The sequence below is a fragment of the Rhinopithecus bieti genome, unplaced genomic scaffold (assembly GCF_001698545.2).
Source record: "Rhinopithecus bieti isolate Rb0 unplaced genomic scaffold, ASM169854v2 scaffold_425, whole genome shotgun sequence".
In the NCBI taxonomy this organism is placed as follows: Eukaryota; Metazoa; Chordata; class Mammalia; order Primates; family Cercopithecidae; genus Rhinopithecus; species Rhinopithecus bieti.
In genome coordinates this window covers 3374438-3401937 of record NW_016803361.1, presented here as the reverse complement: position 1 = coordinate 3401937, position 27500 = coordinate 3374438, and the positions used below count along the sequence as shown (strand labels likewise).

The following is a 27500-nucleotide window of genomic DNA, read 5'->3' as shown; positions in this document are numbered from 1 at the left end:
GGAAAAATTAATAATCCATACCTGAATGAGCAGGAAGTTGGTGTGGCTGAAAGTTACAACCTACAACACAAGTTGAGTAAAAGTAGGGACTGCTTCATAAAGAGAATAAGTTGAAATGAGAGGAATGCTGGTTTGGACTTGGGTAATAATTTACAGTACACATTATCTAGGATGTGTGGAGAGTAAAAATGGTCTCCCACAGGTGAGGCCACTGGGAGACCAGAAATAGGGGAGAAGGCACCATATTATGAGTTATGTGCAGGTGGAAATGGTGAACAGGGATGAGGGCTTGATCATAGACGAGAAGGAAAATATGAGAACAAAGAGTTGTTGGCCTGGGACATAGCGGGTTCACATCTTTCAGAAACCTCATCAGCTCTCGGGGATGACTTGTGAATATTTACAACTCCTAAACCGGGTCCAACTGGGGCAGTGGGGGCTCAAATATCCCAAGTGTTTCCATCTTTCTCCGGGCAAATCCTCGTATCTAACACACGTTATTTCTCCTCTCTACCTGTTCACCATTTCTACCTTTACTTCCTAATGGCATATGTCATAGAGTGGCTTAAGTTTTGGTTTTTCTCTTCTGCCTTCCTATGAGATTATGTGAATGAGAACTGTGGCCTTTTCTGTTGAGCCATCCCTCTACAGACTAGCAAAACTTCTCAAATGCCTTCTCACAACTATTAGTCCGATCTCAGTTTCCTTCCAACTTCCTAGAAAAGTGAGATGCCTGTGAAATAATTTAGGCTAATAATGAAGAAGAATATCATTTATACAGAACTTCATAGTTTGTGAGGAGGCTTTATACAGAGTACAGAAGAGCACTGAAGTTGGATGTTCTTCAGGACCTCCTGTACCCCTCATGGTGTGAATTAATGATTGGACAGGCTCTCAGCTTTCTCCAGAATCTATTGAGACATGTGTCTTGTGCATATTTTTAAACAAGTTAGCCTTGTTTTCAACTTCCATTAAAGAATTCTATCTCATTTGGTGGGCATTTTCCTTGGTGAGGAGGTGGTGGTGGCGGCAGAGTGGAAGCAGAGACTGTATTCCCTTAGGATCATTACTGCAAACAAGACCACATGGTAAAGTCATATTAAGCTACAGATGTTGAGGAGCAGACTAAGCTAAGTTTGCTCCACACACTCTCAGTCTTGAGTCAGGTCCAAAACAATTGGGGCCCTGGCAAAGTCACCCTTCCAATTTCTAAAAATAGTGAAAGTGACAAACTTTAATCCTGCTAAGTCCAAAGGCATAATGTATCTCATAAAGATTCAGCGGAGGCAGAAGGTACTTCTTTGGGTGGAAAATTCTTGAATGATACCAGTTTATGAGGCATTTTTACATGTTTCTTGAGCATACTACTGTGCCATTGAACATCAATAGATGAGAAATCTCTGGGCTGTGTTGAAAAGTAAAGGAACAGTGGGTTTTATGAAAATGCACTTTCTGAAAATGAAGGCTACATCTGTCTCTGAGGTCTAAAGAACATATTTAACTCTGGGCTCACTGGTGTCTCACTTCGGATCTGGTGACTGCAAACTCTTTGGCCTCTGGCTTGATTTTCTGCCATGTTCCTGGTGCTCAGCCTCAACAGAAGCCCAGCACTGACCTGATGGCCTTTCCTGATTTCTACCAGCTGTGAGCTCCTCAAGCCTTGGTTTGCTTCCCTCAAGCCTTGACTACTTCTTCCCAGCCCAGCCTCTGATTTACAATCTCTGGCTCCAATCCTGCCCACATCTTGTTGAGACACAACAAAGATGAACTGCAACTGAGATTTGAACCTTGTTTGGACTGCAGTGTTGAGATGCATTTGGGTGGAACAGGAGAAATAATCCTCAATGAAGCCTGAGGGGTTGGAGTCATACTTCTCTAGGATTAACTGATATTTACTGGTGATCTATCTTTCCTCTATGAAACAGGGCCACCTGGTAAGACCCTCCACTCTCAATGCTTTGGAATGCATCTCACCTAGTTCAATGGTTTTCAATGCTGGCTGTGTATTAGAATTACCTGAGAAGTTTTAAGTATATTCTGTTAACATAACTGGATCTCATACCTGGAAATTCTGATTTCATTGGTGAGGGGTGGTGTCAATAGTTTAAAATGACCCCCAGGTGAGTCTAACGTTCAGCCAAAGTTGAGAACTACTACCTTGGCTTATGACATTGGTCCTCAAAGTGTGATCCTTGGACCACCAGCATCAACATCACTCGAACTAATTAAATATGCAATTTCTGGCTGGGTGTAGTGGTTCATGACTGTAATCTCAGCACTTTGGGAGGTTGATGTGGGAGGACTGCTTGAGCCCAGGAGTTTGAGACCAGCCTGGGCAATATGGGGAAACCCTGTCTCTAAAAAAAATACAAAAATTAGCTGGGCACGGTGGCATGTGCCTGTAGTCCCAGTTACTAGAGAGGCTGAGGTGGGAGGATCACCTGAGCCTGGGGAAGTTGAGGCTGCAGCAAACTGTGATTGTACCACTGCACTCCAGCATGGGCAACAGAGCAAGACCCTGTCTCAAAAAATAAAAAAATAAAAATGCAAATTCTCAGGCCCAACCCTAGACCTAGTGAATCGGAATCCCTGGGGGCATAGTCCAGTGATCTGTGGTTTAATAAACTTTACAGGTGGTTTTGATGCAGGTTAAAGTTTGAAAACCACTGGTTTATGGGTAAGATTTGTCCAATGGTTATGAGGAAGAGAAATCAGTACCGAGACGTCTAGTAAATCCTGGTCCCTTTGGTGTACCTAGCTTAAAGATCACAAGATGCTAAGTACTCATGAAAAGAACCTCCCAAAACAAAGGGTAGCTGCAGTGGCAAGGTGATTAATGCTGTATCTTATACTGTGTGAGTGGCTGTAGTATTTTGTTGACATGGGCAAAAAGTAGTCATTGACTCTTCAACGCTGGGTTTGGGAAAGGGTCTCTTTGTGGCTTCTGTACCAATCTCCTCTGAGACACGCTTGAGATACCACATTACCTATTAGGCTCTTGGCACATTTGAGGTCAGTAAAATTACCCATTACAGAAGGTCAAATTAGTGTTTTCCATGACCCCAAGAATCCAAAGTGCAGTCGTAGTACTGGTTACTGGCAGTGTTCTACCTAAGGTTTTATATCACTACCTCGTATCAACATACTCGAACTACAAGTCAGATTTCTTAGAAGATGAGGTTTTCAGGCATTGCTTTTAAAGCAGTGGTTCTCAAATGGAGGTGATTTTGCCCCCCAGGGGACATTTGGCCATGCATGGAGACAATTTTGGTTGTCACAACTTGGGGCAGGGAATGCTACTGGCATTTGGTGGGTAGAGGCCAGGGATGAAGCTAAACATCCTTCAATGCACAGCACAGTCCCCAACCACAAAGAATTACCTGGCCCCAAACATCAATACTATTGAGGTTGAAAGCCCTGGCCTGTTGGGGGTGGGGTGGGGGGAGGGAGAACATTAGGAAAAATAGCTAATGCATGCTGGGCTTAACACCTAGGTGATGGGTTGATAGGTACAGCAAACTACCATGGCACACGTTTACCTATGTAACAAACCTACACATCCTGCACATATACCCCGGAGCCTGAAATAAATAAAAGTGTAAAAATATACAGAAAGGCAGTGACAGCAACATCACAACTGTATTTTGATATTTGAAGAAGCTAAAATAGCTTCCAAAGTCTTTAATGAATATAGCCTCATCTCTTCTACATGGTTTAGGCACATCCATAGAGAAGAGCTCTCAAGGACCCCATTAGCATACCTCCGATGCCTTGGGGGAACAAAAAGGCAAATAATTGATTTACTTCCTCTCTTCTTCAAAAATAGCTACAGCGCTTTGGTAACTGTTCCCAAGATAAAATATAAAAGCTAGGAGGAAAGCATATTGCTTGGAAATAGAGAACTAAGCAAAATCGTTTTAGGATTTTATGGTTTCTGTCTCACTTGTGACCTTCACCTTATAAAATATAGTGGCTTTTGCTACGTTCTTCTTCCTGGTGTGCTTGCAGCATCTTTTATTCACTTGGCAGAGAGAATTGAGTGTCTCCTCTTTCTTACTTTGGTCTTGGTGACTCGGTACCAATGGAAATGTATTCCTTGGAGAAGCAGCATGAACACTACCTGGGCCTTTGTTCAAAATGCAAGATCTGAGGTCCCATCCCTGCCCTACAGAATCAGGATCTTGCAGGTCCAGATAGCTGTTTTTTTGTTTTGTTTTGTTTTGTTTGTTTTGTTTTGAGACTGAGTCTCGCTCTGTCACCCAGCTGGAGTGCAATGGCGCAATCTTGGCTCACTCTGCCTCCTGGGTTCAAGCGATTCTCCTGCCTCAGCCTCCCGAGTAGCTGGGACTACAGGCGCCTGCCACCACTCCCAGCTAATTTTTGTATTTTTAGTAGAGATGGGGTTTCACTGTGTTAGCCAGGATGGTCTTGAACTCCTGACCTCGGGCAATCCACCTGCCTCGGTCTCCCAAAGTGCTGGGATTATAGGCGTGAGCCACCACGCCCAGCTGAAACACTACTCTTGACATGTGCTACTCAAAGTGTAGTCCTTGGATTGGAAACATGGTATCACTTGGGAGCTTGTGAGGGAAGCAGAAATTCAGGCCCTCATCCTAGCCTTCTGAATGAGAATTCGCATTTCCTCAAGGTCTCCAGGTGATTATTAGGCACACTTGGGTATCAGAAAACCTGGTCAAGACTACTCTACTTCTCTTCCCACCCTTATGACTGGAACTTTTCTGTTTCCATTGTGGATTTCTTTTTATAATCCTCACCTACAGATAAATATATCATAAAGACTCCGACTCAGTGATTCTCAACCCTGGCTACACATTGGAGTCACCTACTGATGCCTATGTCCTACTCACAGAAATTCTGATCTAATTGATCTTGGATGAGGCTGGGACACTGGGAGGTTTAAAACTTCTTCAGGTGATTCTAATGGGCACTTGCAGTTAAGAACTTCTGCTCCGGTCCTTGATCTTCTGCTCATCTCTCCTGTTGATTAAAGATCCCAGCAAAGCCTATTAATTTAAATATCACCATCACCTCTTTCCTGAGAACTGGATTTATATCTGAACATAGGTGTCTATTTTTTTGTTTTGAGACACGGCCTCACTCTGTTGCCCAGGTTGGAGTACAGTGATGCAATCTCAGCTCACTGCAACCTCCGCCTCCCAGGCTCAAGGGATCCTCCCACCTCAGCCTCCTGAGTAGCTAGGACAACAGACTCAAGCCAGCAGGCCTGGCTTTTTTTTTTTTTTTTTTGTAGAGATGGGGCTTTGCGATGTTGCTCAGGCTGGTCTCGAACTCCTGAGCTCAAGTGATCTGCGCACTTTGGCCTCCCAAAGTGCTGGGATTACAGGTGTGAGCCACTGCACCTGGCCTCGATGTCTATTCTGAACATCCATCCTGTTTTAGATAGTTTGCCTGAGGGGTCCTCTTGTCAAAATCACTTAACCAAATAGGAACTCCTAATCTTCAAGACACACTGCCCCTGCTCTCCCTCCGTCTTTGATACACTGCCCCTGCTCTCCCTCTGTCTTCACTACAGTAAATGGTACCATTAACTCTAGTTACCCTAAGTCATAACCCAAGAGTCATCTTTTATCTTTCCTTTATGTCGGTTTAGAAACAAATCCCCACATTCTTTCAATTCTTCTTCCTTTATTCTTTCAACAAGTACTTACTGAATGACTACCATGTGCCGAGCACTCTTCTAGGCACTTGAAATGCAGCAGTGAGCACAATGCACAAAATCATTTTCCTCCTGTGGCTTACACTCTTGTAAGCAGAGGTAAGAAATAATAAAGCAAATACATATGTAAAATATATAGTGTAAGGCTGGGTGCCGTGGCTTAAGCCTGTTATCCCGACACTTTGGGAGACTGAGGCAGGAGGACTGTTTGGGCCCAGGGGTTTGTGACCAGCTTGGGCAATGAATCAAAACTTCATCTTTATAAAAAATTAAAAAAAAAAAAAACTAGCCAGGTGGGGTGGTGCATGCCTGTAGTCCCAGCTGCTTGGGAGGCTGAGGCAGGAGGATTGTTTGAGCCTAGGAATTTGAGTCTGCAGCTAGCCATGGTTGCATCACTGCACCTGGGTGACAGTGGAGATGTTGCCTCAAAAAAAAAAAAAAAAAAAAAAAATATATATATATATATATATACACACACACAATCATATATATAAAAAATATATATATATAGCACAGTGCTAAGGGGAAAGCAAAGCAGGGAAGAGTGACGAAGGAGTGTGTGGGAGTGAGAGAACAGGTGTTACGATTTTAGGGAGTGGAGACCCGGGATGAACTCCCTGAGGTGATGTTTCAATAAAGCTCTGAAGGCGGTGAGGTAGGGAGCCCTGTGGAGATCTCTGCAGCAGAACAATGTGTAAAGGCCATGCACTGGGAGTGTAACTGCTTAAGGAATGGCAAGGAGGCCAACGCGGTGGCTGTAGAATGTGGGAGAGGAAAGTAGTGGGAGCCAAGGTCAGGGAGCTGAGGGGTGAGGGAGGTGCTGATGGGACAGAGCCAGGAAGGCCTTTGTAAGGACTTTGGGTCTTCCTCTTAGTGACATTAAAAAAAAGCCATTGTAACATTTTGTGTGTGTGTGTGTGTGTGTGCTGCAAAAAGGTGATATGATCTGACTTATGTATGTGTGTTTTTGTTTTTTTTTTTGATACAGACTCTCGCTCTTTCCCCCAGGCTAGAGTGCAGTGGCGTGATCTTGGCTCATTGCAGCCTCCGCCTCCCGGGTTCAAGCAGTTCTCTGCCTCAGCCTCCCAAGTAGCTGAGATTACAGGTGCCTGCCACCATGCCAGGCTAATTTTTTTTTGTATTTTTAGTAGAGATGGGGTTTCACCATCTTGGCCAGGTTAGTCTTGAGCTCCTGACCTCGTGATCCACCCGCCTCCACCTCCCGAAGTGCTGGTATTACAGGTGTGAGCCACCGTGCCTGGCCGACTTATGTTTTAAAAGGAACTCCAGCTGCTGTGTTGCTCTTTTTTTTCTTTTAACTTTTATTTTAGGTTCAAGGGTATATGTGCAGGTTTGTTATATAGGTAAATTCGTGTCACCGAGGTTTGATATACAGATTATTTCATCACCCAGGTACTAAGCATAGTACCTAATAGGTATTTTTTTCTAACCCTCTCCCTCCTACAGTGTCTGCCGTTCCCCTCTTTGTGTCCACATGTTCTCATTATTTAGTTCCCACTGATAAGTGAGAACATGCGGTATTTGGTTTTCTGCTTCTGCATTAGTTTGCTAAACCACTGTGTTAAGAACAGACATAAGGCCGAGCGCAGTGGTTCACGCCTGGAATCCCAGCACTTTGGGAGGCTGAGGCAGGAGGGTTGTTTGAGCCCAGGAGTTCCAAGATCAGCTTGGACAACACAGTGAAAGCCCATCTCTATAAAAAATTAAAAATATTAGCTGGGCATGGTGGCTCATACCTGTAATCCCAGCTACTAAGGAGACTGAGGTGGGAGGATCACTTAAGGGGTGTGTTTGGCAAAAAGAGTAGGAGCTCAGTTTTGGGCAGGTTTAAGTTTGAGACGTCTTTTAGACCTCTAAGTGGAGATGTTCACTGGCAATTGGAAATGTAAGTCTGGAGTTCATGTTGACAAGTTTGGCAGAATGAATGAAATAACCGAGGGAACAAGAGTAGACAGAGAAGAGTTCAATTTCTGAGCCCTGAGGCACTGTAACATTTAGAGGTCACAGAAATGCAATTCATGGAACAAATATTTGAGCATCTGCTATGGGCAGGCACTGTGCCAGGTGCTGAAGATACATCAGTGGATATGATGTAGGCAGAATCAGTAAAGGAGATTGAGGAGGAGTGTTCGTATGTAATGAAGTCTAAGAGATTTTTTCTCCTCTTCTAATTAAAGGTATCCTTAATTTCTATGCCCTCATCCCATCTTGGACAATTGCACCAATATCCTAACCATTCATCCTTTTGCTTTTTCTAGCTCTAATACATCTTGTACACCAAAACCAGATTAATGATCCACCAAATACTGCATTTGTGAGGTCACTCCCCACCTCAATCACATGTAGGAGGATCACATAAGACTAAGCAGGATCATTTCTGAACTCTTCTCCCTTGCATTAAGGGCTCCCATGATTTTTTGGTATATTTTTTGCCTTCTTTCCCACTACTATGTCAAAACGTATCATGCTTAGTCCCCATTCATAAAATAGCTGGTCCAGAGGCAATCCAGAGCCAAGTGTGGTGGCTCATAATCCCAGCACTTTGGGAAGCTGAAGCAGGAGGATCACTTGAGGCCATGAGTTTGAGACCACCCTGGGCAAGATGGTAAGACCCCCACCATCTCTTAAAAATTTTTCTTTAAATTAAAAAATATAAAAGAAAACAAAAATAAAATAACTGGTCCAAGAATACTCAGCCAATAAATGGTGAAGCCAAAACTGGGCCCTGGCTAGGATTTGCGGAAAGCTTCAAGACCCAACTAGAAAAGGCTGGATACATTAAGCTCAGGCCTCTCAGATACAGAACGAGTCTTGGAGACTGCCTGGGTGGCCAGTTTGACTCTCTCTCTCCAGGTTCAGACTAGCCATACCCAGGATCCCCTGCTTAAAAATCCCATGGTGGCCCAGAGTGATTTGGCTAACCTTTGGCAGATGGTGTCATTCTCAGGACACAAACCAACCTCAGATATGAGGATGATACGTTGAAAGGCAAATAGGGCCAACTTTAGTCATCGCTTAGTTCTGGGCCAGCCAGGGAGTGTGGTCAGTCCAGTCTAGTCCCTGGGAGAAGACAGACATGTGGACTCTCAGGGGCGCTATTCGAAGTAAGCTAGACACCTGAGATGATCTTTAAATCTACACTTTTGAAGGTTCTCATTGCAGCTGCAGACAGCCTACAGATTCTTCAGTGTTCTCCACATCATTTTTGATCTAAACCAAGCTGAATCCTGAGACTCCATTTCCCAGTTTTTGCCATAGTAGTTTCTGCAATACCTACTGTACATTAGGTGCATATGTTACCTCTGGTCTTCATCATATCTCTGCAAAAGGGGGATTGTTATTACTAAAATATAGATGAGTAAACCGAGATTTGGAAAAATAAAGTGACTTATCCGAGGACAAATATTAGTATGTGATGGAGCCAGGAACAACCCCAGGTCTGTCTGCCTCCTGATCTTGTGCTCTTTCCAACACAATGCAGACTCCACATTCCTGGCCAAATCTCAGGTTTACTGTCTCTGACGTGTTAACGGCAATGGGCACATATTCTGTAAATGCCTAGAGGCTGCAGGAAGGCATGGTGAGCTAATACCTGGCACCTCCCTAGTGATTAGCAAGGGAGGAGAAGGGCTTTGACCTGGGAAGGGGAAAGGAGTCACAATTCCACCTCCTCGCTACACTTCTGCCTTCAAGTCCAAGCCTTCCTATGTTTAGCCTGATATTTTATTTTAGTAGACTGCTTGGAGCTTTGAGGAGTTTTGTTTATATGGCTGTGATATTTGTTTATATGGTCAGGTTTTTTTATTTGCCTGAGATGTCTGAGGAAGGGCAGAGTGATGGGGAAGGAAACTGAATTCTAACTGACGACAGGATAAAAGAAATAGAAAGAACCTCCCACGGCCCATTTTTCATCCCCTGGGCCCTCCCCAAAGTAAACAGCCTTCAATTTTGTTTTCTTATTATACATAGTTTTACATGGGCTGGATCAGAGAGAGAAAGAACTTGTTATACAAGATGACTAACTGTATACAATTCATTTAACTAGATCAGGGAGGTAAGAGGCAAATGGTGGAGTCTCTTTAGGGCTACACAGGAACTGTCTTCAGCCTTCACAGTAAACTCACAACGTAGTATCACTATTCCCCCCATCCCCCCTTGTTTTTTTGGAGTTGGAGTCTCTCTCTGTTGCCTAGGCTGGAGTGCAATGGCATGATCTCAGCTCGCTGCAACCTCCACCTCCCCAGTTCAAGTGATTCTCCCGCCTTAGCCTCCTGAGTAGCTGGGATTACAGGCACCCGCCATCATGCTTGGCTAATTTTTATATTTTTGTAGAGATGGGGTTTCACCATGTTGACCAGGCTGGTCTTGAACTCCTGACCTCAGGTGATCCGCCCACCTCGGCCTCTCAAAGTGCTGGGATTACAGGGGTGAGCCACCACACCTGACCTATCTTCCTTCTTCTTAAAAGGGGAATAGGCTGGCGCAGTGACTCATGCCTGTAATCCCAGCACTTCGGGAGGCCGAGGCGGGCTGATCACCTGAGGTAAGGAGTTTGAGACTAGCCTGGCCAATATAGTGAAACCCCATCTGTACTTAAAACAAAACAAAACAAAACAAAAATTAGCTGGGCGTGGTGGCAGGTGCCCAGCTAATTTTCGTTTTGTTTCAGCTACTCAAGAAGCTGAGGCAGGAGAATCGCTTGAACCCAGGAGGCAGAGTTTACAGTGAGCCGAGACCATGTCACGGCACTCCAGCCTGGGCAACAGAGGGAGACTCCATCTCAAAACAAAACAAAAAAAAACAAAACAAAAAAGAAGGAAGACAAGTCTCAGAGTGATATAGTGAACTGCCCCAGTCATAGCTAGTCAACGAAGGTGCTGGGATCTGAGTTCAGGCCTCTGGGCCCCTCTGTCTGTGTCTGTGTCCATGACTCCATGGTCTGAGGTGGCAAGTCACACATGTGAGTTCTGGTTCCACCTCTGTCACTAACATTGAGCAGGACACTTCTGTCTTTAGATCTCTGGTGCTGCATATACAAAACAGGGGTAAAAAATGCTGACCTCACATTTATGGTGAGCACAAAATGAATTACTAAATTGGACATTTTGTTTATATGGCTGTGATATTTGTTTATATGGCCATTAAAAACATTTGCCAATAAATAAATGTAACGCCTTTGCAACTATGAGGGATTATCATTGCTCTTTTTAGTATTTGTCCTTTCTGTGCCTCAGCTTTCTCAGTCATAAAAGATGTACCAGCTGGTCACGGTGGCTCATGCCTGTAATCCCAGCACTTTGGGAGGCCGAGGTGGGCAGATCACCTGAGGTCAGGAGTTTGAGACCAGCCTGGCCAACATGGTGAAACCCCGTCTCTACTAAAAATACAAAAATCAGCCAGGAGTGGTGGCGGGTGCCAATAATCCCAGCTACTTAGGAGGCTGAGGCAGGAGAATTGCTTCAAACTGGGAGGTGGAGGTTGCAGTGAGCCATAATTGTGCCACTGCACTCCAGCTTGGGTGACAAAAGTGAGACTCCATCTCAAAAAAAGCGGGGGGCGGGGGAAGGTGGGACCAGGTTCCATTTTTGGTTCTAAAATTCTATGCTTTTATAAGTATAAACAGCTCTGGGCTACAAAACAGTTTGGTTTCACAGGGTACTTCTTTGCAATGATATATACCAGAATTTTAACAATGCTAACAGTTAGAGCCTCCTGTGTTTATGAAGGGCTCTGAGCTCCTAATCTTTGTATCTTAATATTTGAAAGCCTCCTTTGGAATGAGATGAGAAATAGCTACTCTGACACATGCTAGATTTTTTTTTAAACCTATACAATCAAATGAAATCACTCTCTACTAAATCAGGAAGAGAAACACAAAAATGTTATTCTACCAATCTTGCAGCAACTACCTTGATTTGGAAAAACAAAACTGTCCCTTTCTGTAGCTTAAAAAAAAGGCTGTGCTTTATAGTAATTATCCTGCTCTACTTTATCAGAAATAATCAACACCTTTAACACAAAATAACTTCTTGAGCCACTAAAAGGCAATTATAAAAAAGCCAACCGTGTCATCCAAAGCACCATGGTAACCAACATCACTAGGGCATGAAAAAATAGTTGTTCGTCACTAGAATCTAAGCCAGTTGGTGGTTTGGCTTGCTAAGCAACACTGTAAAAATAGCAGAGTAACAACCCATTATCTGGAGGTCTGACTTCCCACTGTTTTGAATATGGTCCCAGAAAGAACTGTCCCAGGTCTCTCCATTGACTCCATACCCTAGGCTTACAGTCAAAACCTGACTAATCATTTAACCAACAAGTACTGATTGAAGCATACTGTATATCAGGCACATGATTCTCAACATGGTATTCACTTAGTTTATCAGTGCAACAGAAACTATAAGTGAGATGAACACAGGAAGAGTGGGTTTGTGGAGAATGGTGGAGCAGGGATTTGCTGGAGGCAGGTTCAAAGAGAACTAAGAGCTGTTAGCCAGAGGACAGAGAAAAATGTAAAAAATAGGGAATACAACATAAAATAACTACACTCTCATGATCATGATCCTGCGTCATCAAGAAAAGATTAAGTTATATTTAGAATCCTTTGTTAAGGAAGGCAGGAATGGGTATAAAACATTTCAGAAATATCACCATCAAAAATGGTTAAAACATACAGTTTTAGCATTTGAAGGAAACAAAATTATGTTTGACAAATATCTCCTGCTGCCTAGCTCCCCGTTTTGCTGGAATAAAAGCAGCATTATGATAATGGCTTTCCCAGTGTTCAGACACAGTGTCAGCTCCCTCTCTGCCTTTCTTTTTCACCTCAAACTCCTGCCTCAGCTGGAATATTCTTTCCCTTCATAATTGCTTAGCAGGGTCCTTCTCCTTTTAAGGCTGAGTTGAAATTCCACTTTCTCAGAAAAGTTTTCTCAGATCATCCTGGGACTATTTCTCCCTTTCCTTTTCACCCACAGATATTTTCTGGATTCCATTGTCTGGACCCCAGGCTGCTTCGTATTATCATTTCCATCATGACCCTTCCTTCTTTCTTGTTCCTGGAGGGCAGGGTCAGCACTGCATTTATATCGATGTCTATCTGCCGAGCCTGGTACTCAGTACATGCTACTGAACTGATTTGCCCAGATGATGTTGAGAGTCACTGGGGGAAAACGGGAGGGTGGCTGGCAGAGGTGGTACTTTCCCTCCTGGATGTTACACAGCCCAAGAGCCTGGCATGGCACCCATGCTGGCTCTTCTTCCTCAGGGCCTTTGCATGTCTGTTCCTATCTCCTGGGAAGCTCTTCCTCTGATGAACTCCTTCTCACCGTCCTTTAGGATTCAGCTCAAATACCACTTGGTGAGGGACAGTCTATCTTTACCTATAAGACCAAGTCTATCTATTATATGTTCAGAGCTCCCCATACTTTTTCTTCAACTCACTTAGGACAATTTGTAATTATTTATGGCTTGGTGTCTCTCTCCTACTCGACTGCAAGCCCTAGGAGGGCAGGAATGGTGTCAGTCTTGTCCACACTGCATCCCCAGTGCCTAACACAGGCCTGACAGAGAAGAATGGCCATTCAATACAGGAAGGAAGGAAGGAGACAGAGAGAGAAAGAAAGAAAGAGAGAGAGAGAGGGAGGGACGGAGGGAGAGAAAGAAAGAAAGAAGGAAGGAAGGAAAGAAGGAAGGAAGGAAGGAAGGAAAGGAAGGAAGGAAGGAAGGAAGGAAGGAAGCAAGGAAGGAAGGAAGGAATAGAATTGAGGAGAATCTCATTTTGAAAAGCAGCATAACAGCAGCAAATAAAAAGAGAATGTAGAGTTGTTATTGAAGGTCTCAGAATCCCCAGACATGGGCCTAGAAGGAACTCAGTTTAAGAGAATACTACTAGGAAAACCCACAGACCTTCCTCGGAGACACCCAAATGCTTTAAGGGAGCGAGAAACACAATCAAATGTATTTGGCGGCTAAAAAATGGAATTGAGATGAGTTATGATATTCTTCAAATAAAAGAATACTCACAAAGGATGATAAATAGAAAAAATGGAATTTAACTGCAGCCTATGGGATTTAGATAGATAAATAAAGTTTGACAATGAAGGCTGGTATGGCCTGGAAAAGATAACTAAATCGGAAAAAAGTGTGAATGAGATTCCCTCACAGGTTTTATTAGTGTCCCTTCCAGTTCAGATTCTATTGTTACCTGGCATTTCTTTTGCCAGACTGGAAAAAAAAAGAATATAACAACATTATAACAATCACAATGAAAATGTTTAAAGGAAAAAAACCCACAAGTTTATCATCTTGAATATTAATTATTTTCCCTTTTTCCTTTCCTTTCTTTCTTTCTTTCTCTGTATATACAATGGACTACACTTTGTTTACTCTTTGCTCTATTGTTTAGAAAGTAAGCATCTCATTATACATTTTACTAATTATTATTTAGCAACATTTAACACATTTTAAAATGTAATACGTCTATTTACACCAGTGAAATGCAATTGTGAATGAAAAATTTTATTTTCCTTTATGGAAGACAAAGAATATAGCACTAATGTTTTGGCAGGTTTTTATAGAATTAAGCAATGGAATGGTTATTCTTCCTGAAAAAATAGCTAAGGTCAGCATTTGGAGTGTAAAGTAAAACACTGGCTTTTTGGACTAGATTGTTCTGCAGTGAAAAGGTCACATTGTGTGTCTGGGCCAGGAGCACTTACTGGCTGGTTGGACATGCTTTAGGCCAGAGGTCCCCAACCTTTTCGGCACCAGGGACTGGCTCTGTGGAAGATGATTTTTCCATGAACTGGGGTGGAAGGAGGGATGGTTTGGGGATGGAACTGTTCCACTGTAGATCATCAGGCATTAGATTCTCATAAGGAGCATGCAACCTAGATTCCTTGCATGTATAATTCACAGTAGGGTTCTCGCTCCTAAAGCCCCAGTTGATCTGACAGGAGGTGGGGCTCAGACAGTAATACTTGCCCACTGCTCAACTTCCACTGTGCGGCCCGGTTCCTACCAGGCCACAAACTGGTACCGGTCTGCAGTCTGGGGGTTGGGGATCCCTGCTTTAGGCAACAGACCACTTGCAGGAAGACCAAAGATGGAAGAGGATATTTTTAGCTCCATAATGTCTGCCTACCTCACCACTGTATTCTCAGAGTCTAGTATAATGCCTGGCCCAAAGCAGGAGTTCAAAAAATGTTTACTGAATGAATCAATGAATAAGCGAAGACTGAGTATGGATTGTGCAGTAGACTGTGTTATAGCCATGCTAGTGTACAGGTGGAACAACCTAGCATACATGAATTGTGCTCTGTTGTTTGCAAAGATGGTGTTACTAGTCCAGCAAAGCTAAAATGTTTAATTGAGTTAAATGTCAGTCAGTGCTGTATTACTCAGAAGTCTTTGACTTCAGAACAAAGCTTTATTCCTTTCCCCTGTTGTCTATACAGGACTCGGTGTCTCCTAAAAGCAATCCAATAATAGAGTAGTAAATTTAAGAAGTATGATAAATCTCTACGGCTCCATTTTTAAAATTAGTCTTCCCAAATTATAGAACTCAAAGCTGAGGAAACTATAGCAAAAATGCCATCCTGTAAGAAAATCACTGTTAGGATTAGAATGGGACATTTGATTTGTGCTTGATGGCAGGACAATGGGTTTTCCTTTTGTTTTCTTTTAAGAATTTCATTAAGATTGTTATTATGTGCAATATATTTTTAATATGACAAAATATTGAGTTACTATTTCAGGACAGTGGGATGATTATCCTCATATGATTTTCATACTTCTTTTTTCTACTATTCTATATTTAAATTTTTTTCTGTATAAATTATAGAAAGATAAACTTCAGTAAAAAATTTATAAAACCAAATATGACTGGGTGCAGTGGCTCACACCTGTAATCCTAGCACTTTGGGAGGCTGAGGCTGGTGGATTGCCCGAGCTCAGGAGTTCGAGACCACCCTGGGCAACATGGTGAAAACCCGTCTCTACTAAAATACAAAAATTTAGCCGGGCATGGTGGTACATGCCTGGAGTCCCAGCTACTTGGGAGGTTGAGGCAGGAGAATCACTTGAACCTGGGAGGCGACATCATGCCGCTGCACTCCAGCCTGGGTGACAAAGTGAGACTCCATCTCAAACAAACAAACAAAAAAATGCCACCTAGTCATACTTATTGTATCCTCCATGTCTCCATTGCATTTTTGCATTTCTAGTATAGCACTTTCATTTTAATGCTTTATGTACCAAGGTCTGTCTTACCCATATCCTGTACTTATATACTGAGACATGACTTGTAAGTTCGAGGTCACTGGAAGTCATGGGAAAGGTGAGTGTCCAGCTTGCCTTCTAGCTTTGCAAAGGGAAGTGTTATTCACCCACTATGCTCTAGGCTCCTTGGGAACAGAGATTTTTATCTCATACCCCTAACTCTTAGCACAGTGCTTTACATATGAAAAGAAATTGTTGTAATAAATATTAATAGATGTACCTAAAGAAACTGAGAAACAATATATGCAACACTTTTCTTCTAACACTAACAAACTTCTAAGTTTGATTTATTCTGCTGCATAGTCCAAAATGATTTAATTCATTTACTAGTGCTCTGCAGATCTCTTCCATTATATTAAAGTTTAACTCCTTAAGTCATCCATTCAGTCTTTAAACAAACATTTATTGAAAATGTACTATGTGTCATATCCATCGTTAGCTGCTGGAGCTACAAAGATAGATAAGACAGCCTTGCCCTGGAGATACTCATTGTATGGGTGAGAGGCACTTATAAACACACACTGATAGTACAGCTTGTTAGTTCAATGATTGAGACATGCACATAAAACAATGTAGCTGGCCAAAACATCTATTTTTGTAACAGGAGAAGTTTGGAAACAGGAGAAGTTTCCCAGAGGAGGTGGCCTCTGAGCTGAGTATTAAAGAGCTGGCAATGAATTAGTCAGGCAAAGCATATTCCTGACAGAAGTGCAGTGTGAATAAAGGAACAAAGACAAGAATAGCACAGTGCACCACAGAGTTCAGCGTTGCTGGAGGGTAAAGCTGTGGCAGGGAGTGGTGAGCGATGAGGCCGGAGGGGAGGGCAGGAAGCAGGTCATGAGTGCATTGCTGGCTGCCTTGCCAGCTTAGCTCCTCTCCCGTAGGCAGCGGGGAGCTGCAGAAGGGTTTTAAGCAGTGACGTTACTGGAGATTATTTTAGTGGCACTGGAGAGAATGAATTTGAGGGAGACAAAATGTGAAAAGTGTAACTTCTTAGGAGGCATTTGCATAAATGAGTAATAGACTTGTGTTTATATTTAATAATCATAGCTAACATCTACTTAGTAATTACATGACAGGTAGCAAGTTAGCATAATGCAATGGTCTTAATATTTCACACAATCTTATGAGTAAATATTAGTATTATTTTCATTTGAAATAATGAAACAGACATAAGCAGTTAAATAATTTGCCCAGGGCCGGTATCAACTCAGGCATTCTAGTAAGTCTTATGTTCCTTTTTTGAGACAGGTTCTCATTCTGTTGCCCACACTGGAGTTGACTTACTGCAACCTCTGCCTCCCAGACTCAAGCAAGTCTCCTGCCTCAGCCTCCTGAGTAGCTGGGATTACAGGTGTGCACCACTACTGCCCAGCTAATTTTTCTATTTTTAGTAGAGACGGGGTTTCACCATGTTGGCAGGCTGGTCTCTAACTCCTGACCTCAAATGATCCACCTGCCTCAGTCTCCCAAAGTGCTGGAATCACAGGTGTAAGCTACCACGCCCGGCCAAATCCTATGTTCTTAATCACTATCCTGTTTGCTTAATTTCTGTCTCCTGTATTAGAATGAAGCTCTATGCAGACAAGGACTATGTTGGTGGTGTTCTCCACTGTGCCAACACAACTATTTGCTGAATAAAATCAGTGAATAACCTAAGTGGAAGAAATAGTGGATTACGTTATGTACAGATTTAAGAAATCATCATGTACTGCTTAACTATGGAGACACTTTCTGAGAAATTCATTGCTAGGCAATTTCATGATTGTGTGAACATCATAAAATGTACTCACACAGAACCTAGAGGATATAGTGCACTACACATATAGTCTATCTGTTATAACCTATTGCTCCTAGGCTACAAACCTGTAGAGCATGTTACTGTACTGAATACTGTAGGTAATTGTAACACAATGGTAAGTATTTACGTATCTAAACACAGTAAAGGTAATGTGTTGCTTTACGACAATGTTAGGTGTTACGACTGCTAGGATATCACTAGGTGATAGGAATTTTTCAGCTCCAGTGTAATCTTATGGGACCACCATTGTACATGCAGCCCATCATTGACCAAAATGACATATGACTGCAGTTGGATGCAATATTGGCATCCAATTATTTGACCAGCTTTGGTGATTGTTATGGACTGAATGCTTGTCTTCCCACAAAATTCATATGTTGAAGCCCTAACAACCCCCAGAGAGGCCTCTAAGGAAGTACAGTGGTTAAGATTAAATGAGGGCATAAGGGTGGGCCCTAATCCAACAGGATTGGTGTCTTTCTAAGAAGGGAGGACCAGAACCTCTTGCTCTCTGTGGGCATGCACTAAGGAAAGGCCATGGAGAGAAGGTACCCATCTGCAAGCCAGGAAGAGCATCCTTACCAGAAACTGAGTTGGCCAGAACCTTGGTCTTGGCTTTGAAGCCTCGAAATGTGAGAAAACAAATTTGTGTTGTTTAAGTCACCAGTCTATGCTATTTTGTAATGACAGCCTATGCAGACTAAGACAATGATTAATAGGATGAGGTGAATGCAAAGGAGAGCGTTCTAGCCTGGGTGACTAAAGGCACAAGTGGTGCCACTTACTGGGGATAGAGGCCCATGAAGAGGAAGAGGAGAGATTTGCTGGGATTAAGGAACAACATTAACTATTCTGTACTTAGAGGTCACCTCACTCAAACATAGAAAAAAGAAGTTAGGTATTAAAAACCATTTATTCAATAAATGTTTATACATCCCCTAGCCATGGTGGTCACTGTACTTGTCCTGATAATATAAAGTAAATAAGATTCATTTTCTGCCCTCAATGAACTTATAGTCTAGTGGGGAGAAATACTGTTCCCTTTTGTAAACCTAGCACTCTAGTGTGAAAAACCATTTTCCTCTTCCCCACTTCTAAAGACTTGCAACTCGTAAGAAGTAAAAAGATAAGATCCCATATCATTACCTGTAACTCTAGAGTTGTTTAAGGTTGGACAAGAGAAGGTATATAGAAACGTTCTGTCAAGTGCAATATGCATGTTAGCAATTACTGTAATTATAAAGCTACATTACTGACCTCCAGAACTGGAGGTGAATCAGCCATGGGCAGCAATCAGAGGTGAAAAAGCTACCTTTGAACCCTGTGGGTGGCAGGCATTCCAGGATGGAGGAAGGAATAAGATGGGTGAAGCACGGAAAGAACAGGCTTTGGGGTCCTACAGATGTAGTTCACATCACAATTCAGTCAGTTATTAGTTATGGAAAGTTGTACAAGTCATGTTATTGATCCGAGCTTTAGTTTCTTCATCTGTAAAATGGGGTTAATCACATCTACCCAGGAGGGTTGTTCTGAGTATGTAAAGGGCCTGGCATGGTGCCTAGAAGAACTGATGGTGCTCAATTAATGGTAACTGTGGCTTGTATTAATATCATCATTTTCTTCTTCTACCTTCTAAGGGATTTGTTGGTGGTTAAGTTACTTGAGATGCAAGGAAGTAAGAAAAATGGAAGAGCTATTAAAGACCTGCTTTAAAAATTATTTTTTAATTAATTATTATTTTGAGAGAGAGTCTTGTTCTATCACCCAGGCTGGAGTACAGTGGTGCGATCTCGGCTCACTGCAACCTCCGCCTCCTATCTCAGCAATTCTCCTGTCTCAGCCTCCCAATTAACTGGGATTACAGGTGTGTCCCACCACACCTGGCTAATTTTTGTATTTTTAGTAGAGATGAGGTTTCACCATGTTGGCCAGGCTGGTCACCAACTCCTGACCTCAGGTGATCCACCCATCTCGGCCTCCCAAAGTGCTGGGATTACAGGCGTGAGCCACCGCACCCAGCCAAAAAAGTTATTTTTAAAGGCAAAGAAAAGCAGTTCAACCCAGCTTTCATCTCCTAACCTACGGTGCAAATGTATAACTCCTAAAGAAAATGACCACTATGTTAATAAGGAGTCTCTGAAGGCAATGCTTCTCAAACTTTAATGTCACATAGGAGCCACCTGGAGGCTTGCTAGAATGCAGATTTTCATTCAGTGGATTTAGGGTAAGGCATAAAATTCTGCATTTCTAATATGTTCCCAGGTGAGACTCATGCTGCTCTTTCATGGACCTTACTTTGAGGAAGTAGCCAGGCTATGAAAGGAGTGGAAATATCTTCCTCGGCATAGTATTCTCTGTAATGGCTTTCTTCTCTTTAGTGATCTACCTAAAAACAAAGTAGCTATTAATAGAACACTAAAGGAACTTTTTTCAGACCAGGTTTAGAAACTCTGAACAGGGATTCATTTCAGATCAATATCAACTTTTTGGAACAGCTTACTATGTACAAGGCACTGTGTAAGGTGCTGGGGATATAAGAGTTGATATGACAATTCCTGCTTCAAAACATTGCTCATTATGCCCTGTATATTGCTAACCTCCTGAGGACAGTCTTCTTGTCTCCCCGGTTGCCTAAAACTATACAGATGTTTAAAAAATACTAAATGAGGCTGGGTGCAGTGGCTCTCTACTAAAAATACAAAAATTAGCCAGGCCTGGTGGTGTACTCCTGTACTCACAGCTACTTGAGAGGCTGAGGCAGAAGAATTGCTTGAACCCAGGAGACAGAGGTTGCAGTGAGCCGAGATGGTGCCACTGCATTCCAGCCTGGGCGACAGAGTGAAACTCTGTCTCAAACAAACGAACAAAAAAACAAACAAAAAAACCTAAACAAGTGAATGAATGAGTTCATAGGAGTTTCATTTAAAAGATCTTCTGCCAGCATATGACAATGACACACTGCTCCGTATCTTAACCATCACTTTTAAGAGGTGACTGAGTTAAAATGAAGCCAGTAGGGTGGGCCTAATCTAATCTGACTGGTGTCCCTGCTAGAAGAGAAAATTTGGTCACACAAGGAGACACCAGGGATGCATGCATACAGAGGAAATACCATGTCAGGACACAGTTAGAAAGTGGTGACTGCAAGCCAAGGAGAGCGGCCTCAGAAGAAACCAAACCTGCCTAGACACCTTGATCTCGGACTGCTAGCCTCCAGAACTTTGACAAAAGAAATTTCTGTGGTTTATGCCCCCCAATGCCCAGATCTAAGACCCTACTTCTGTAAGATACACAAAATATCAGCACAATTCTAAGAGTGGATAGATGAACCTCAAGTTGCAGTGGGAACTATGAATGCAAGGATTAAGGTGAGATGGACTGAACAGGGTGAGACAGCAGCCGAAAATGGACTAAAATAGCTGCCATATATACATTTCTCTCCCTTTTCATCATACCAACACAAAGTCTAGGGCTGTTCTCTCAAATCTGAGACTGAAAGTAGCTTTTAGACCTTTTCCCCCCTCCCAGGCTACATTTTAATATTTAATATGATTTCAAAATATTGTGGCAGGAACAAGACCCCAGATTTGTTTGTATTCAAAGTTCTAAAGATTATTTATGACGTTAAAGTAGTGAGATTGAATTTTCCCTTCCCTTCCCTTCCCTTTTTCCTTTCCTTTCCTTTCCTTTCCTTTCCTTTCCTTTCCTTTCCTTTCCTTTCCTGTCCTCCCTCCCTTCCTCCCTTCCTTCCTTCCTTCCATCTTCTCTCTCTTTCTCACTTTCTTTCTTTCTTTTTTGAGACAGGGTCTTGCTCTGTAACCCAGGCTACAGTTCAGTGGCACAATCACAGCTCACTGCAGCCTTGGGCTCAAATTATCATGTATTACATTTTTGACAAAAAAATTTATACAAAATGCAGTCAAATGAGAGTACTGCTAGCCACAAGGAAGCTAGATCTGAAGCCTGAATCTGAAGTCAAGGGATTGATTTTTTGGTTTTTGTTTTTGATAACATTCCAACTCATATCAGATGAGTGCCTCCTTCAAAGGAGTCATTCTGGAAAGTTCTACACTTATTCTAATTATGTCCCTGTTTTCAAATTATGATGTCTGGAGTTGCTTTCAGGGTTTATGAGATAGTCTTTTGAATGCTCTCAATGTTGACTCTTGAAAGTAGATTTGATTTTAAAAAACAATCAAGGGTTCTGGGCCAAATCTGGTGAACTAGGGGGGCAGTCAAACTGTGTAATGCCAAGAAGAGTGACTCTAATGTATCCAGGCTGATTTTTCTTGAGTGAATTTATAGTCACCAGAAGGCACTTTCTGAAGACAAACTCAGACATTAAGTAAACATGTTATAAGCATGACATCAAGCTTGAGTTTGGGGAGGAGGGTTGGAGGATGGTGACTGCGCTGAAAGAAACCCCACTCATTTGGGTATGCAAGTTTTCTTTTTCTTTTTTTTGAGACGGAGTCTCTGTCGCCCAGGCTGGAGTGCAGTGGCCGGATCTCAGCTCACTGCAAGCTCCGCCTCCCGGGTTCACGCCATTCTCCTGCCTCAGCCTCCGGAGTAGCTGGGACTACAGGCGCCCGCCACCTCGCCCGGCTAGTTTTCATGTTTTTTTTAGTAGAGACGGGGTTTCACCGTGTTAGCCAGGATGGTTTCGATCTCCTGACCTCGTGATCCGCCCGTCTCGGCCTCCCAAAGTGCTGGGATTAGAGGCTTGAGCCACCGCGCCCGGCCTGGGTATGCAAGTTTTTTAGGATCTCCTCTACCCAGAATATTTCTTCAGGTCCAGATCTATCCTATTTCACAGGACCACAGTTCTTAGAATTACAAGGATCCTACTGCCTTAGTCAACTTTTAACCCCCAACCTGAGTACTTCCCCCCCGCTCAAAGACAGCGTCTTGTTCTTTTGTATAGTGGTGGGATTACAGCTCCTGCAGCTTTGAACTCTTGGGCTCAAGTAATCCTCCCGCCTGAGCTTCCCAAAGTGATGGGATTACAAGCATGAGCCACCGCGCCAGGCCCTGAACCTGAGTACTTGATATGTGTGCAGCCAATACCTGATGGGAAGTTAAATATGGGGAAGAATGTCTAAGGTGTTTGGGTTTAGTCTACATGATTCAAAAGGCAGAAGAGTTAGGAGGATTTGGAGACACAAATTTCTGCTCTATATGGGGAAGACATTGTCAGCCACTGGAGCTGTCCAGCAATGGGACTAGTTTGCTCTGTAAATAGCTTTCAGCCCTGGGAGTTTAAAGCAAAGGCTGCTTGTATGGGAGTCTGTAGAGGTGCCTCCTGTAATAGGTGGGGAGCTATGCAATGACCTTCAAGGGCTATCTCCGACCTACACAGTATCTGACACTTGGTAGGCTTTGGAAAAACACTAGTGGAATGGAACAAATAAGGAATATGTTGCATCTTGTGAGTCAAGTAGAGGGGAAGAGGCCTGGGGCTCAATCAGGAGCAAGAAGTGAGGTAGAAGTGAGATGAAAATAGCCAGGGAGCCAAGTGGTAGAGTCTTCCTTGGGGTTTCGGTACCATAGGAGAGAAATTGCTTTGGGTACCTAGAGCCTCACGTGGTTAGGAAAGGATAAAACCTTTGAAGGGGATAGGAGTTGGGGGAGAAGATAGACTCCTGCTCACCCTTCTTAAACTCCTCCAGTACCGTGTCCAGTCGGGTGTCATTGAAAACACAATGCAGGGGCCGGTTGTAGAAGCGGGTGACAGTGAGGAGCGGGGTGCAGTCGTCGGGGTCTACGAAGGCCAAGTCCTTGACAAATAAAATGTCCACAATGTTGTGCCGCTGGTCGCCCTCATACACTGGGATGCGAGTGTAGCCGCTGCGCAGGATCTCGGAGACAGTGGCGAAGTCGAGTACCGCGTCTGAGCGCAGCATGAAGCAGTCTCCCAGGGGGGTTAGCACCTCCTCCACCACTTTGGTGCGCAGCTCCAGGGCACCCTGTATGATGTTGAGCTCCTCCTTCACCAGGTCGCTGTAGGGGTCTGCGGCCCGCAACGTCTCCAGCAGCTTTTCCCGCGTGTAGAAGGTGCTTATCTCCTGGCGCAGCGCCCAGTCCAGCAGGCGGCCCAGCGGGTAGCACACGGGGAAGGCGGCTGCCATCAGAAGCCGGGTCAGGCACACGCTGTGCGAGGCGATGGCCAGCCCGTGCCGCGAACACACTGAGTAGGGGCAGATTTCGGCGCCCAGGAATACCGCGCCGGTGCACACGAGCGCCGGCAGCCAAGGGAAGTGGATCCCCTCTTCGCTGTAGTCTTCCCCAGTGCCCCCGACGCCCGGCGGCAGCGAGGCGTACAGCCAGCCAGCCAGGGCCGCGTTGGCTCCGGCTTGGCCCAGGAGCAGGGTGCAGAGCAGATGGGTCCCCCTGCCGCGAACGGCCTGCACGCGGCGCGCCTGCTCCTGCTCGGCGGCCGAGCCGCTGTTCCGCAGCACCCGTAACTCCACCGGGTCCAGCGACAGCAGGCTCAGGCGCAGGCCGCTGAACAGGGCCGACAAGGCTAGCAGCAGGAGCGCCCCGAGCGCCCGCAGCCACGCAGGGGGCAGCAGGTCCCCGCCTGGGCCGTACAATCGCGGGCGGACGCGCAGCAGGAAGCCGCCGGCGGCGCCGTGGTGGTGCCACGCGCGCCCATCCCAGGCGCAGAGCGAAAAGAGCTTCCCGCCACCGCCCGCGCCGCCCCGCTCCGCCTCGCCCTTGCGCAGCTCCCGCACTCGCACCTGGACCAGGGCCGAGCCTGCCACGCCCCCGGGACGCAAGGGCCCCAGGACTTCTACGTCCGATGCCCAGTCGCTCTGCTCCCGGCAGCGCTGCGGTCCCGGGGGGCGCGTGGGGACCGCGCTAGGGGCCACGCTGCTACCGCCCGGTGGCTCCTCGATGAACACGAGCCGCGGAGCCCAGTCGCCGGTGCCATTCTCCCCCGAGGAGAAGGTCGGTGAGGGCACCGGTGCGGCGGTCGCCGGCGGTCCTGGCTGGAAATAGACACGCAGGAGGAAGCTGGTGCCTTCGGCGGCGCGCAGGGTGCCCCCTTCCAGGGACACGCGGCCTCCAGCAGTGTCCTCTGGCCGCAGGCCCAGCAGCCAGGCGGCGGCGGCCGGGGGCCGAGGAGACAGGGAAAAGAAGAGCAGAAGCACAGCGCCTCGGCTGCAGCAGTCCCGGAGCCTGACACCCACCGCTGCTGCCGCCGCCGCGGCCGCCGCCATCCTGCAACCAGCGCTGCTGCACGTGATACTGCAGAAAGCCGAGCGAGAGCTGGCGGGAGGAGGAGCCGGAGCCGGGAACCCAGCCGCAGGCAGGTCACCACGTGTACGCCCACTGCGCGCGTGGGCTGGTGGCGGTGGGCATTCAGACTCCGCCTGGGCAGGGGGTCCCCGCGGGAGGCTGGAGGTGGCCAGGCATCACCACACTGTGCGTAGCCGGTACACACTTCGATACATCTGAGCTGCAGTCTGAAAAGTCTCGGCTTGCAACACGGCCTCCTACTCCAAAAGTAAGGTGCCCCTCTGCGAACTCCTACCCGGCAGTAATTCCCTGCCGGTTGCACTGCTTCCCTATTGGCCCGGGAAATTTCCCAGCTTTTCGCTTCTCCTGCCACTTGCATTCCCCCTTCTGGTCAAAAGAATATTCTGGAGTCAAGTCTTGAATATGTGAAAACTTTTACCCTCAACTCCAGCCTACTTTCATTATTCTAAAAATTTCTGAATTATTTAAGTTCAATTCTTACTTAAGATCAAAATTTCCATCAATAAGAAACTGTTGAAATAAATGAAACCACTGTGCAATGGAATACTATGTGGCAAGAAAAAATAATGAGGTGGATCCATTGTATATGTGATATGGAAAAAAATCTCCGAAGTCATTGGGGAAACAATGTGAGGTGCAGAACAGCAAGTATAATATGCTACCATTTGTGTTAAAAGTATTTATGCATAAATTTGTACACATACATTTATATGAGATTTATTTATTTATTTATTTTGAGATGGAGTCTTGCTCTGTCACCCAGGGTGGAGTGCAGTGGCACAATCTTGGCTCACTGCAACCTTCACCTCCCGGGTTCAAGCGATTCTCCTACCTCAGCCTCCTAAGTAGCTGGAATTACAGGCGTGCGCCACCATGCCCAGCTAATTTTTGTATTTTTAGTAGAGACAGGGTCTTACCCTGTTGGCCAAGCTGGTCTCGAACCCCTGACTTCAAGTGATCCATCTGCCTTGGCCTCCCAGAGTGCTGGGATTACAGGCATGAGCCACCGCGACCCACTGGTTACATCTTTTATTTATTTTTTAATTAATTAATTAATTAATTAATTTTGAGATGGAGTTTCGCTCTTGTTGCCTAGGCTGAAGTGCAGTGGCGGGATCTCGGCTCACTGCAACCTCCGCCTTCCAGGTTCAAGCGATTCTCCTACCTCAGCCTCCATAGCTGGGATTACAGGCGCTCGCCACCGCGCCCGGCTAATTTTTGTGGTTTTTTTTTTTTTAAGTAGAGACGGGGTTTTACCATATTGACCAGGCTGGTCTCAAACTCCTGACCTAAGGTGATCTGCCTGACTTGGCCTCCCAAAGTGCTGGGATTACAGGCGTAAGCCACTGCGCCTGGCCGGTTACATCTTAATGATAGTACAATATCAAAAGCAGGAAGTTGATATTGGTGTAATGTGTGTGTGTATAGTTCTCTATCATTTTATCACGTGTATGGATATATGTGACCATCACTGCAACCAAAATACAGATCTATTATCACAAAGACCTAGGAGGGAGACTTTCTTATTAAATTCCTTGTATTGTTTGAATTTACCCTGGGACTATATTATTTTTATACATTTATTTTAAACTTTATATAGTAAAATTCACTTTTTGGTGTACTGTTCTATGAATTTTGACAAATGCATATATATGTAACCATCACAATAAAAAGTAATTCCATCACCACCACCCCCCTGCCAATTCTCTTACTGTCCTATTGTAGTCAACCCCTCCCTCCGTCTTATCCTCTGGGAACTGCTGATCTGTTCTCCCCTATAGTTTTCTTTTCTGGAATGTCATATAAATGGAGAATATGGTCTGTAGCCTTTTTGGGTCTCCCTTCCTTTACTAAGTTAGCATAATGCATTTACGATTCATCTATGTTGTTGTGATTTTCAGTAGTTCATCCTTTTGTATGGCTGAGTAGCATTCCATTATATGGACATGTCACAGTTTGTTTATCCATTCAATAAAGAATATTTGAGTTATTTCCAGTTTTTAGCAATTATTAATAAAGTGGCTATAATCATTTGTGTGATAGTTTTGTGAGAACATAAATTTTATTTCTCTTGGGTAAATTTATAAGTCTGTATTACATTTTAAAATATAGTAATCCCAGCTACTTGGTAGGCGGAAGTGGGAGGATCTCTTGAGGCCAGGAGTTAGAGACCAGCCGGAGCAACGAAGGGAGACCCTGTCTCTAAAAAATTAAAAATTAAAAAAATTAGCCAGGCATGGTGACACATGCTTGTAGTTTCATCTACTTGGGAGGCTGCAGCAAGAGGATCACTTGAGCCCAGGAATTCGAAGCTGCAGTGATCTATGATCGTATCACTGCACTCCAGCCTGGACAACAGCATGAAACCTTGTCTCTCAAAATAATTAATAAATTAAAAAGGAAGAGTTATTTTACATACGACCCTTGGCACCTCTG

General features: G+C 44.4%; 1 protein-coding gene across 6 annotated transcripts in view; it reads right to left on the bottom strand.

The window, feature by feature from the left end:
• CNNM1 (cyclin and CBS domain divalent metal cation transport mediator 1) overlaps positions 1–25801 on the bottom strand; it is a 68144-nt gene extending 42343 nt beyond the window's left edge. For all 6 annotated transcript variants that reach the window (XM_017880573.1, XM_017880593.1, XM_017880582.1 and 3 more), the window contains exon 1: positions 23452–25801. In XM_017880573.1, the coding sequence (XP_017736062.1) occupies positions 23452–25024 (1573 nt within the window). In that variant the 5' untranslated portion in view covers positions 25025–25801. The remainder of the gene's footprint in view (positions 1–23451) is intronic.
• Positions 25802–27500: the final 1699 nt, after the last annotated feature.